The sequence below is a fragment of the Columba livia genome, chromosome 4, assembly GCF_036013475.1.
Source record: "Columba livia isolate bColLiv1 breed racing homer chromosome 4, bColLiv1.pat.W.v2, whole genome shotgun sequence".
NCBI lineage: Eukaryota > Metazoa > Chordata > Aves > Columbiformes > Columbidae > Columba > Columba livia.
The window spans coordinates 74,246,564-74,259,631 of record NC_088605.1 but is presented as its reverse complement, the minus strand read 5'-3'; the positions used below and the strand labels follow the sequence as shown (position 1 = coordinate 74,259,631).

Genomic DNA, 13,068 nt, shown 5'->3' with positions numbered 1-13,068 from the left:
CTGTTACCTTAAAAAAGACATAGACTTGCCATGTTCTGAACATTTTGAAGTAAGACTTCGATAAGTCTGTGTTCTCTGGTTTTGCTGACCACGTCTTCCCTGTATGGTCACACAGGCAGAGACTGGAACTCAAGTCAGTACAAGCTGGCCCAGGGCTGATCGCTGAGAAGCAAGCAGCCAACGTTGTGAAGAACTTGGACTCCAGTTACGTTGCCATGTCACTGGTAGCAGAGCCAGTCGAATCCAAATGCAAGAAGTGTCCTTCGGTGAGTAAGCGTGGGCTCCTTGGACTTCGGGACGCTTAGTTGAACAGAACAAGTGTGGAAGAGGTTTCTGTCCGAGCAGCCCACTAGGAGAGGTCTAACATAGCAATATAATATGCTCTGGGGAACATGGTAGTGATGCAAAGGTGCTCCACCACACAAGGGTGTTTGAAAATCTACCTCTGAAAGTACCAACGTTTTTGCTCCCTTTCAAAGTTTCAGTGCAGTATTTCTCAAGACCACTAGAAAATACAACACACTTTTGTTATATCTCATCTTTGCCAACCTTGAGTTGGCAGGAGCTTATTTCTTCTGGGTGATGGAGTGGGAAATGACTTGAAGATGTCTGGCCAGCGTTTATGAACAATTCTGTCATAGAGGAGAAATTAAAGGTGGTTAGCCATTCCTAAACATTTGTTAGTAATATATCTAGCCTCTTCTTACTGCCTGAGCCTGAAAGCAGTATTTTATTTAAAATACCTTATAGGTATTTTATAAGTATAAAATGGGAATTCAGTCTTCTTGCCAAGTCCACTACTGTTCTCATTTTCGCCCTGAAAAAAAAACAAAACCAAAACCAACAACAAAACCTTGTTTTTTATATTTAAGACACCTAAAGACTACTAAGAGCTTGGTACTGTAAACGCACCATCTTTTGTTTTAGTGATACTGTTCATCATAAACTAATATAAATTGCTACAGTGATTGTTAGCAAACAGTTTTAATGCTATTACCATTGTGGAATGAATTTAGCAGAGAATGGGAACATTAATTTAAAGATTATTATTCTGTGTCAGTTTTTGATAAGCAAGATAGGCTTCTATTCAGCACACATGATTTTAATCCTCCAGAGATACTCCTTATGAGCAGAAATACCTTACTATATTAGAACTTGTGCTAGTTACTTGGAAGTAGCATTGCACTGTAATAACTTATCTTGTCTAATGCTTATTGAGCTGCAGAGAAGAGGGAAAAAAAAAGTCTTAATAGTTATAATTTCCAGACCAAGATAATAAACATAGGGTATGATTCCATAGCACCGCCTGGGGACTGAGCTATGTCATTATAAACCTAATGGCACGATGAGAATGAAGTCCTGCTTTTTCACTGTATTTTACAGTAACTGCTATGAAAAGATGGGGTCTATAAACAGAACACTGTATCCAAAGCAGCAACATAACATTTGGTGCTTATATATCATGGTATACATTAATGCCATGCTGACATGGTATACCCTGCAGTTTTACATTTTCAAAACCCTTTAAAAATCATAACAGGTCTTATCTCTATCTTTATGAATTTGCTAAAATAACCATTACTATCTCCACCTCACAGATGGCAGCTCCTGTGAGGTTATGGCCAACACTTACACTTAAATTTAGACCTAGATTTCTGTGTGTAGATACCATAACGGATGCTCTTTTCAGAAGAGCTCGCGGTTCTTACATTTTGTTTTGCTCATGGTTCCCACAGGAACGGTTTCTTGCCCCTTCTGAAATGGAGGTGGGTTTGTTCTGCCTTGTGCAGCCAACCTTTGTGGGCTGGTAGAGCAGCTGTCAGGCACTGACACTCAAAACCAACTCCTGCTTGGTTTAGGACCTCTTGATTTGGCTTGAATTTTCCTAGCGTGCCCATGAGACCTCAGGTCTGATCTCTCTGTCAGAGAGAGATTTGTTTCTGAGTTGCCGTGTGGAAATGCATGTGTCTGTGCCTGAATCCTTGGGGTATTCAGTCCAAACTGCCTGACATCCACATCGGGAGAACGAGGCCCCTCACAAAAGTCAGCTGTGAATGCTGTTATCCAAAGTCACGGTCACTGCAGGAGATGGCAGCTGCTCCTTGCGGCAGTGGAATGGCTGGAGCACCCCCGAAAGAAGAAGACTAGGTCTCTTTTGCTTGAGGTGGCTCCAGCTCATATCTCCCACCTTGCTCATCTCTAAGCTGAGCCCACACAGCTGGGCTCTGCACAGGGCAAAATACAGGATGAATGAGGTTAGAGATTTTTGCAAGGCTATGGCGCAACTTCAACAGGGGGAATAGAAAGTGCCCCATATGTTTATCCAATTTCAGCTTATAATAGCCACGCTGACCTTGGTGCTAAGTACTAATCACCAGTTGAGGTTAACAGACCCATCTGTGCCTCAGAACACCAGCTCCTCCCAGCTGGTCATTAATCCTCAGGAAATATCCTATGTCTCAATCATTGTTGCCTAATTATTGTTTGTTACAGTTGATGGAAGTTGCCCTCTGTACTGCTGAATGATACTTCTATTTGCCAGCAGGTTCAAGTGTGATTGCCTAATACAAAACCCATGCAGAGGGGAAGTATTTTCCTAAAGGTCAAATGGGTGCTAGTGTTATTTCCCACTCAGGAAAACTGCAGTAAACACTGCTGCAAAGAACAGCTGAGTTTTCACCAAGGAATGTTCTTGATAATTTGAGATAATAGAGGCAAAGGCAAGTGAGAGACAAAAGGTCAAAATACCTGCAGCAGTTTCTTATGGGAGTGTAGCTGGAAGGACAGATAAATGTGCTTTGGTACCATGTTGGCTCAGTCAGGTCACAAATGTGATGTGCTAAATAAATACAGCAACAACACAGGAAGAAGCCGACACCTGTTCTAATACCATCTTACCTGTCTTTGGTACAATACTCGCAAATCCCTCTCCGTCTTATGCAGGTTTGTGGATAAGAAATGGAAATTGCTTGTCGGACATTTATGACTGTTCCACACTAACTGCTTAAAAATTACCATCTTTTAAGAAAACAGGATGAAACTGTGAATTGGAGATTGTGCACCTCCCACTTTAAAAGAAACTGAATTAGGAGAAAATCAGAACAGAAGGCAAACACCATATTCACCAGAAAAGCACAGTAAATTTGCTAGAGAAGAGAATTCACCTTATTCAAGTTACAGTATAAATAACCATGTTTTGTTAAAAAATAGTTTGCATTTAAGATAATGTACATTAGTAGGAAAATACTGAAGTGTTTGAAGAGAGACAGCTATAGAAAAGTTTCAAAGATATTTGTGCTGGGATATCATAAATTAAATAATACTTAGCTAAAGGATCAGCAATCTGTTGGATTTCAGCTAATTTAAGCAATAGCTGCCCCCCATACCTGTATTTATTAAGTCTGATTTTGAGAACCGAAGCCACAATCTGAGAGATTTGACATAATGTGCATTATTCCGCAGCTTTCTGAACACTGGAAGAGCATCAGAGAACATATGAACCCTGAAAAACTTTCCAAAGCTGAAGCGGCAAGAAGCTTTTTGTCTTTTATTCAGAGCATCAGAAAAGCTACGAAAGAGGAGATACTGCAGATTATTAGAAGTGAAAATAAAGAGCTTCTGTAAGTCATCGTGAACAAGCTTTCAAAAGGTTTAAGTTACTTAAAGCTGCAGAAGGGCAAATTGCATGGAAACAGATTAAGTTCTTCTGGTGATGTCCTAGCAATGCAAAGCCAGTATTCAGTGTTGTCTACAGGAAAAGCATTTTTCATTCTTTTTTCTTTTGGTAAAGCTGTGTTTCTTTTTGTAGTGTCATATATTTGCAGCACATTGTTCAGCCACCAAGGTTGTATCTGCAGTGCAAGGCAAACATGGTTTGTAGCTTACCCAAAGGTTCTCATCCCCGTTGCTTGTTTTGAAAGCCTCTTTAACTTGTTCTTGACTTGCCCATTTGTTTCCTTCAAATGGAAACACAGCAAAGCGGCGCATGGTTCATCCCTGGATATTGTCCTAATGTTATAGTTTGGATATGAACAGCATTCACGCCTAGGCTTGGAAAGCATTTCAGAATCAGGACCTTTCAAATAAATTATAGCAGTTGTTAACAATAGGGATAAAACCGAGAGTAACTCAGGTAGTATAAAAGCCTGTTCTCTAGTTGCCATTGTGTATGTAGAAATAAAACACTTCTTTCCATTTACAACCTTGTCCTGTAAATTATAAGACATTCTGGATTAATTCTGCTTTTTAATATATTTTTGTCCTATATTTACATAAATTCAAATATTACTATCCATGGATATGATTAATTTCTGCAGTTTCATCTACCATTTTGAAGCAGAAGAATTCAGGGGCACAGTTTTTTCCAACGAGAGTAATAATTTCTGTCTCTTACCTGCAACGAACAGCTCTTTCAGCACATTAGCTACTTTCTTTCTATATGCAGCAAAGCCTTTCCAATATTTTCTAGCTCATTACAACGATATGTTCATTTCCACTTCTTTGTAGTCCGCAGATAGTGGATGCTGTAACCTCCGCTCAGACCCCGGCATCGCTCGAGGCCATACTGGATTTTCTTGACTTCAAGGATGCAAGCACTTCTGTCCTGCAGGAGCGATTCCTGTATGCCTGTGGATTTGCTTCTCACCCCAGTGAAATGCTCCTGAAATCCTTAACTGTAAGTCAAAGGACAAGATAAATACAATGGACTTAATACTCTTGAGCCTCATCCCTGTCAAGGGAGGAAAGAAATCTACTACTGAGAAAACAAACAGCATTCTGAGCGTTAGCAAAACAATTTGAGGATGAAAAGCCTTATCAAAGTCCTGTAACCATAAAAAAATATATATATAGCTTCAAAATGAGTCTACCGTTTGAAACGCCGAATGTAACTCAAGGGGAAAACAGCGACTGATTTTGATATTTAATGACAGAGCAATGCTCTGCTGGGCCTGAGTGGGGTCATCACTGCCTTTGCAATGCACCGATGGTCACAACAAATGAGGGAGGGTATTCAGCCCCTTACAGACTGTGGCTCGTCATATTTAGACAGAGAGACTAACAGCGTTGCTTTTGCATAACAGGATAAGTTCAAGGGTGATATCGCAAACGAAGAAATCAGAGAAACTGTTGTCATTGTCATGGGAGCGCTCATCAGAAAGCTGTGTGACAGAGGAGGCTGCAAGCTTCCAGTGAGTATCTGCTGTGCGCTGCTGGCCAAGTTCTGGGCCACAACACACGGGAGGGATCCCTGCTGATGTTACTGGGAGAGTGTGAGAGACACGGGCAGCATATTCCCCCTTCTTAAAGTAAGCACATAAACTCCTACGTTTGATAGGGAGAGGATTTTTCTTGAATAATAATAATGACATCTACTTTGTCAGCTTTAGGCTTTAATCTAGGCTTTTAATCTGTGGATTTCTCCTGATTTTCCCTCATTTGACAGAACTTTTTCTCACTGCCTGATCTGTCAGTGGAAGCAGGACTTGTGCTCACCTGTCCAAAAGCTTTGCATGTCCTCAGAGAAACACTGAAAGACTCAGGATCTATTTAATATCTGCAATCACCTTAGGTTATTTCAGCTCTGTGAAGAAAATTAATTGGTCCAAGTACTCAATTCTGCCCCAAATGTGCATAGGAGGAGGGCTATCACCTTCATCATGGACTGACTGGTGACAGAGGATGAGGATGATCAGACAAGGCACTGCTGCTTGCTGGATCTGTGCTGTTCAGGCTTGCAGCACACTACTGAAAAGACAAAGAACACCTGCAGGGCCCTTAGGAATCCCTTTTTCCTTCCCCCGTTAATTACCAGACATTCATAACATTATGTTGTGAAGCACTGAAGAACACTTCGCTTGTCATTTTTAGTGGGGACATGTTGGCTCCACAAGTAAGACCTCTGAAGTCCTTGACTCAGGGCAGGAGGAGTTATCAAATGATAGATCTATGGACCAAGTGTTACTGTGCCTGTAGCCACTTTGGTTATGCTTGAAGGAAGCCAGTGACATACAGTTTACAAATGACAGTTTTTGCTAACCCTGTGCAACGATTCTTTGAAACAAAACCATGCTGCAACGCAGCTCTGCCCCTCCTGCTTCCGCAAGGGCAAAAGATGGGTTTATGATCACCATTTAAACATGCTCTTGATTTTCTTTAGGCTGTTACGGAAGCCAAAAGACTGATTCTAAGTAGACTGGAGAAGGCAAAGAAAGATGACAACGTGAGGATGTACCTGCTGGCACTGAAGAACGCCCTCCTTCCTGAAGCAATTCCAGTGCTTCTGAAGTATGCGGAGTCAGAAGAAGGGCCCATCAGCACTGCTGCTGTCACCGCCTTACAGAGATACGATCCTTCTTTTCTCACCAAAGAGGTAAGAAAATGAGTGCAGAGACTGTATTAAACATAAAGTATAAATTCATAGAGTTGATTTGTCCGTCCCAGTCTTTTTAAAGAGGCTGCTAGAAGAGTAAGAGCACACATACAAACCAGTGGAACATGAGGTCCTGCTGTGAACATGCTGGAGGCCATTCTGTCACTGGGGCCACACGGTCTCCATGGACTTATCTGTAACAAAGATGCATCACAACCTTCTCAGGGACATGATGCCACCACAGGCACTATCTAGAAAATTAAAATTGCAAGATTTATTGGGTTTTTTATATATATCTTCCCTTAGCAGTGAAGAAAATCTCACTCTTGATCTTATCACTGCCACAGTATTTTGATCATAGTGCTCCCACTTATTTCCAGCCCCACTGTGAAAATCAGTGTGGAAGGCTGTATTTGGACTGTGACTGAGAGAACATAACAGATGCCCCACTTGCTCATGTGGTCACTGAGATATACATGTCTTGTACATTCCAAAAGGACCATGAAAAACAGGGTGCTGAAAATATATCCTTATGTATGAGCCTTAGCTATGGAGCTCGCTTAAGCTGATATTATAAACAAGATTCCAATCTGTACTTTGCCCAGTCATCTGTGTGAGCACTGACTGAATAGTCTGTTTCCTGACCAGGTGAAGGAAACAATGAACAGGATATACCACCAGAGTCGTAAAATCCATGAGAAGACAGTGCGAACTGCTGCAGCTGCTGTCATCCTAAACAGTAACCCATCCCACATGGAGGTGAAAAACATCCTGCTCTCCATAGGTGAACTGCCTCTGGAAATGACCAAGTACATGCTCTCCATGATCCAAGATATACTTCAGTTCGAAATGCCTTCAAGGTACATTAAATTCAGTATAAATAAATACAGCTCATCCTTACTCCTTTGCAGAAACCCAAAGGATACACAAGTTCTCATGAAATACTACTGTAGAGTTTAAGGAGAGTATAAAAGGATGCCTGACTTTTGTGTCACTTTGAAGTGCTGATATTTGAGAATAAACCTCTGCATTTCAATGGCATTCATTTAATAGTCACATCTTCAGAGGTACAAATAAGAATTAGGTATTTAACTTGCATTACTGCACTAAATGTCATCTGTTGGTTTTAATTCTCTCAGTGGGGCCCTTGCTTTTATATTTTAAGAACTAGTGAACCAGAAAAATTTTAAACATCACAGGACTAGAATAAAAATAATGAAAATATCTCTTCTCAACACCACTAATTTTCAAGCAAGACCTTTGCTTGCCTTTCTACCTACGACTCCAGGCAGTAGCTGAAGCTGGAAAAAAGACTCATGGTTAGGGCAGATTTCAAGTGGGAAAACGTGAGGGTTTTTGAAGACCACCTTTTGTACTGGGACATTCACCCTCTCTCAAATTCAGCAGTTCTACAGACCAGTAATACATTTAGTACTGTAATGCTTTTGTGTCTCTGTGTTTTCATTTGTTTGTTTGTTTTGAAATACTACAGCAAAATAGTTCGGCAAGTTCTGAAGGACATGCGTGCTCATAACTATGAACGCTTCTCCAAGCCAGGCTCCTCCTCTGCCTACTCTGGCTATATTACACGTATGTAACCATGAAACTGCCTTTTAACCCCGTTTGTGTTCCCAAACATTTGATTAATCCACTAGTTTAGTCACAGGTACCTTCTTTCTTTCTTAATTAAGGTGGTCCTGATGTATCATCCACATACGGCCTTGACATCCTCTATTCAGGCTCTGGCATTTTAAGAAGAAGTAACATGAACATCCATATTTTTGACAGAAATTCTGAACTTCATGCCATCCAGGTAACTGCCCCATGGTACAAAAATTAAGCCAGTATGTGCTCCTCTTCTTACAGCTTCTAAATCAATTCAACTAGTGCTTAAGACCATAAGGTTTGCTGCACTGGGCAGAGAACAAGCCAATAATGGGAAAAAGAAATCCACAACAGCCAGTGAGGCTCACGTTTGCCCTCACCGAAAACACAGGTGCTTATTTCCATATCACCTATCAAGTTCTGTCTCTGGCTAAAGCCTATCCTGTTTATCTGATGTAAGCAGTAAAAGCTATGTGAGTTTGTAAAATAAAGTCCTGTGTTTCAGGTATAACATAGTATGGAAATAAAAGGATCAAATGTACGCAGATACCTTCAATATTATAACCCTCCTAAGTTTCTGCAGGACAAAAACTGCACAGTGGAACGTCTTTGGGTTTTCTTCCCAAATGTCTGTGGAAAATAGTCATATGAATAAAGGAAAATTTGTCTGAAGTAGGCTCAGGATTGTGAGCTGCGCATGGGCAAATTCTGCCTGCATCTAAAAGGAAGAAAAACGTTGTGAGATTATTTTAGTTTCCCTTTTTCTAGCTGCTCTACCTAGTTCCCTTAAGTCTTAACCTCATGCTTTTTCATCTACAACTTAATAAATTAGACTCTTAGACATTAAGAAAATGTGTCGGGTTGTTAACAGCCTGGATCAGGCAGAGTTTTTTAATTGATTCTGTATCACTGTTGCCTCTCAGGTGGTGATTGAAGCTCAAGGTCTAGAGTCCATAATAGCGGCGACTCCTGATGAAGGCGAGGAAAACCTGGACTCCTTTGCTGGCATGTCAGCCATTCTGTTTGATGTCCAGCTCAGGCCAGTTACATTTTTCGAAGGGTACGGTGATTTAATGTCTAAAATGTTCTCAGCAACTGGAGATCTCATTAGCGTGGTGAAAGGACTTATCCTCCTGACAGATTACTCACAGGTACTAATAGCACACTGTTTGCTTCTTTTTCTGTCTCTTAACCACAGATGCTCCCTCCCCCACACCAGTATTGTAGGATATCTTATTTTCTTTCTTTTCAATACTGATAAGCCTGACCAATGTCACGCAGGCTTCTCATACTGTGGGAGCAATAGAATGTCACAGGTATCAAACAACAGAATGAAATTACATGAAAAGTAATCTAGAACAAAGATGAGAACAGATATTATTGTAGAAAACTAGGTAACACTGAATAAAGGCAAATCCAACTGAGTTTCCTACAGAAAACTCATATTGCTATCAGCCGTGGCCTCCCCTCCCACAGTTTCTTGTAATGCAGTATTGTCCCATGCGACCACCTAAGTTTTCTTCTCCACAAGTTGTCCAGAGACCTTACATCCAATTAGGCAATAACTGTCAGGTAGTGAATGAATGAATCACAGGGTACTCAAGCTTTCCCAGATAACTGACCTTCAAGGAACAATGCTAAGAGCTCCAAATTTCAAATGATTGTTGCTAGGCAGAACCAGGAATTATAATTAGGATTACGCAGTTTATATGCAACTGTCACCCCAAATGGCCTGTTAATTTTATGCTTAAATATAGACTCATATACAAATATAAACAGCTACATAATGTATTATTGGAGGACTAAAAATCTAGATGTCTCTCTGAAAGTGCAGGGCCAGCATTTGGTTTGATATTTTGTTCTTCCCAAGCAGGGATCTCCTCAGAAATAGTGGGTTTAACAGCAGCAGTCAGGTCATGAAACATCTGCAGGCTCAAACTTTACTTTTTACTTTTCCTTTTTAATTCCTGGCGAAAGAAAACGCCAATAGCAGATGATGAGAAAATCCACTCTGATCAAAATTACACAGAAAGACTCTCTGCACATGACAGCTGTCCCCATCCTGAACCCAACTCAGCCCCTTTATAATGGTATATAAGCCTAGAGGGCTTCCCATGTAGCGTACAAACTGGCGAAGCTCCTTGGGCCTCAAGCAGTGGACACGACTAGAAGTGTCTATTCACAACCAAAAAGACACTTGTTCTACACCCCAGAAAGGCAAAAAATTGTTTAAAGCGCTGTTGAGCACGGCTTCAGGCAGAGCTGCCTTTTAAACACATCACATCTTTCTAAGAATGGTTTTACTGCTACGTTCCAGGTCAACAGCAACATCAGCATGGTTTGGGCACTTCCACATAACCCAGTTAAGCGTCATTAGAGATGCTTTCACTTGTCAAGTTCTTGAATTGTGATTCAAACTCTACCAGAAAGCTGTTAGAATGGAAGTGTGAATGGCGTAACACTGGAACTGAGTAAAAACAGTGCAAGAGAGCCATAATTAATCAAGCTTCTCAGTAGCTGAGTACTACCTCCAGTTTCCCTGGCCAGCATGCACCGGCCTTTCCCAGAACATAAGCCCCTTTACAAATTCATAGCGTAGACAACCAAGCTAAACGTGGATTTATCTTCTGTCAAAGAAGAAAAGCAGGCATGGGAAACAGTGCCCATTCTGTGATACCAGGCGAAAACCAAACATGAGATACGCACAGCGCAGCTGAGATCCAACACCGAAAGGATGGCTTGGAAGCCAAGACTGGAGCTTAAAAACGGGGCAAATGAATTGTCAGCAAAGAGCTTATGAAATATTTGAGTTGCAATTTTTGCATTGGCACAGCCCAATTTTGAGAAAAGTGATTCTTAAATACTAGAAAAGTTCCGCTCTCCTATTGTTGTTTGAAAGGATCATTTTGCACAGAGAAATCAAAGCTGAGTTACACTCAAAGTGCTGTCAAATCTGGCCCCCCCTTGAAAACAGCTTCCTTTCATTAACAACTGCAGTAATCACAATAGCCACATTTTCAAGAAGTAGTTTCCAAGTTAATAATATTGCCTCCAAAGCTTAAGCTCCTGCCCACCACGTGTAATTATTTTCTTGCATAACTCCACAAACCGAAATCAGAGTGTATTTTACAGCCATTGCCAGTTCTCAAAGTGGTGTTTGAGGGCTAAGAATAACTGTCCAGACATTACAATTCCCTCTGTAAAATAAACAGCTCTCATGAAACCGTTTTGGAGACTGCTAAATCACCTGCATTAAAGTTCAGCAGTGTTAATATTTCTCCTAGGCAACACACCTGCCAGAAGCACAGAGAAGTCAAATACTGTATTAATAGTTCAGAGAAAGCATTTGAAAGCCAGAGCCCAGTGGAAGATGGCCAGTTCCCAAAGAAGTTCCTGGTTCAGCTGTCTCTGTGTTACATTACAGTAGTACTGTCAGTGCAGTACATAAAGAAACTCTTTTTACTTACAGCATGTTTCAGCATTTTAAACATTGACAAAACTACCCATTCTGAACTTTCAGATCACATTTGCCACTGCAGGTGACACACAAAGCTTAAAATAGGAAGGGAAAGCAAAATACTGCTCCTGAGGAGGCTGGGTGGCTGTGATTTACACCTCCCATCAGCCTGCACTGGATTTGCACACGAGGCCAAGGACAGGACTGAGCGCTAAATAAGGAAATAGATGAGCTAGTAAAACACAAGACAAGTGCTCCTTAGCTTCTCTGCTGGTTTATGTGACCAACCTGCTTTAGTTCTAGGTAGCCTTTAAATCCTTGAGCTGTGCAGCCGTTGGAAACCAAGCCTACTCTAATATTATTAGGTGCAATTTGACAATGCATCTAAAAATATCTGCTCCTCTGGTTGCATGTACATGTCTCTGCCAGAACGTATACTGTTACCTTCTCGCTTGTTAACAGCTACCCACCAAGGCAGTCCCAATTAAAAGCAAAGTAAAAGAAAGTAAAACAAGCTTTATCTCCACACCTAAACAGGCCAACAAGGAAAGTATTCCTTGCCTCATTGCAGTCAGTAGAAAAACTTCCTTTGATTTCAGAAAGACCGCAATTCCAACACACGATTTTTACTTGAGTGAAAATAAGAAACCAGAGCACAATTTAACCCCACTTGCTGCAGGCCTGCTGGATTTACAAGCCACAGCCAGCCCACTGCATTCTTACGTTAAATCTCAAGCCCTCTTCAGCAGCAACTGACTACCAAATTGGTTCTTCCAAAGAGATTGTTTCACAGATCGTTTCTTTACCCTAAAAGATGAAGTAATCATATACAGCCACCGTAATTATCCAGGTCTTCAATTACGGCAGGATAACTTTAATGCTTTGAGTAAAAACCTCCCCAAATGTTGCTCCTTGCCATAGGGATTAGGAAACCAGACTGCCTCTGCTTGCTTCTTTCTTAAATCTTGCGACAGCATTAGCTGGAACCACTGTGCTTTTAAGGTGCCTAGACACCAAAAATGGGGGAGGAAATGGGGTATTCATGTGTCCTACAAATGCCTGCAGCATTACAGGTGCCGAGAACACCACAGTCACAGAAACTCGGGAGGGGGGAGAAAACCCCCTGAGAAAGAGGAGGGAGCATCCCATACACAAGGGACATGATAAAAATACACTTTCCCCAAATTAATGGTTCTTTTAAAAGAATGAAGTAATCCGCTAGCTCTTAGGCAAGCAGGACAACTATATAAAGTGAGTTAGATTGCCAAGCTGAGTGAACCTTAAAATCTTGGCTGTGTGTCAAAAGCAACGAGCTGCCATGACCCTGAGCTACATTATCACTTCCGAAACAGACTCCACATGGTGCGTTTCCAGTCCAGCCGCAAAGGTTTCAAGAAACTGCGAGCACACTTGATGGTTGATATAAAATGCATTAAATGCAACTTCACAGTGGCAATTAAGGTGTATTAGCTTATGGGTTTGGCCCACATTGCTCAATTAAGGAGTTTAATCTGACTTTGAGAAAAGCCCTCTATTCCTTTTTGTTTCTGCAAAATGACAAGTGGCGTGGCGGCAGCGCAAGGGGGGGTAAGGAAACCCCCAAGGTGTGCGGTCAGTAACGGGGTTACCTGTGCTT

At 41.3% G+C, this 13,068-nt stretch overlaps 1 protein-coding gene across 1 annotated transcript in view; it reads left to right on the top strand.

The window, feature by feature from the left end:
- The window catches only part of MTTP (microsomal triglyceride transfer protein), a 31,466-nt gene that overhangs the window by 15,221 nt on the left and 3,177 nt on the right, over positions 1-13,068 (top strand). Inside the window, exons 8-16 of the mRNA XM_065062360.1 lie at positions 116-266; positions 3,463-3,620; positions 4,507-4,675; positions 5,082-5,189; positions 6,158-6,370; positions 7,019-7,230; positions 7,863-7,960; positions 8,062-8,183; positions 8,899-9,126. Coding sequence (XP_064918432.1) covers positions 116-266; positions 3,463-3,620; positions 4,507-4,675; positions 5,082-5,189; positions 6,158-6,370; positions 7,019-7,230; positions 7,863-7,960; positions 8,062-8,183; positions 8,899-9,126 — 1,459 coding nt within the window. The remainder of the gene's footprint in view (positions 1-115; positions 267-3,462; positions 3,621-4,506; positions 4,676-5,081; positions 5,190-6,157; positions 6,371-7,018; positions 7,231-7,862; positions 7,961-8,061; positions 8,184-8,898; positions 9,127-13,068) is intronic.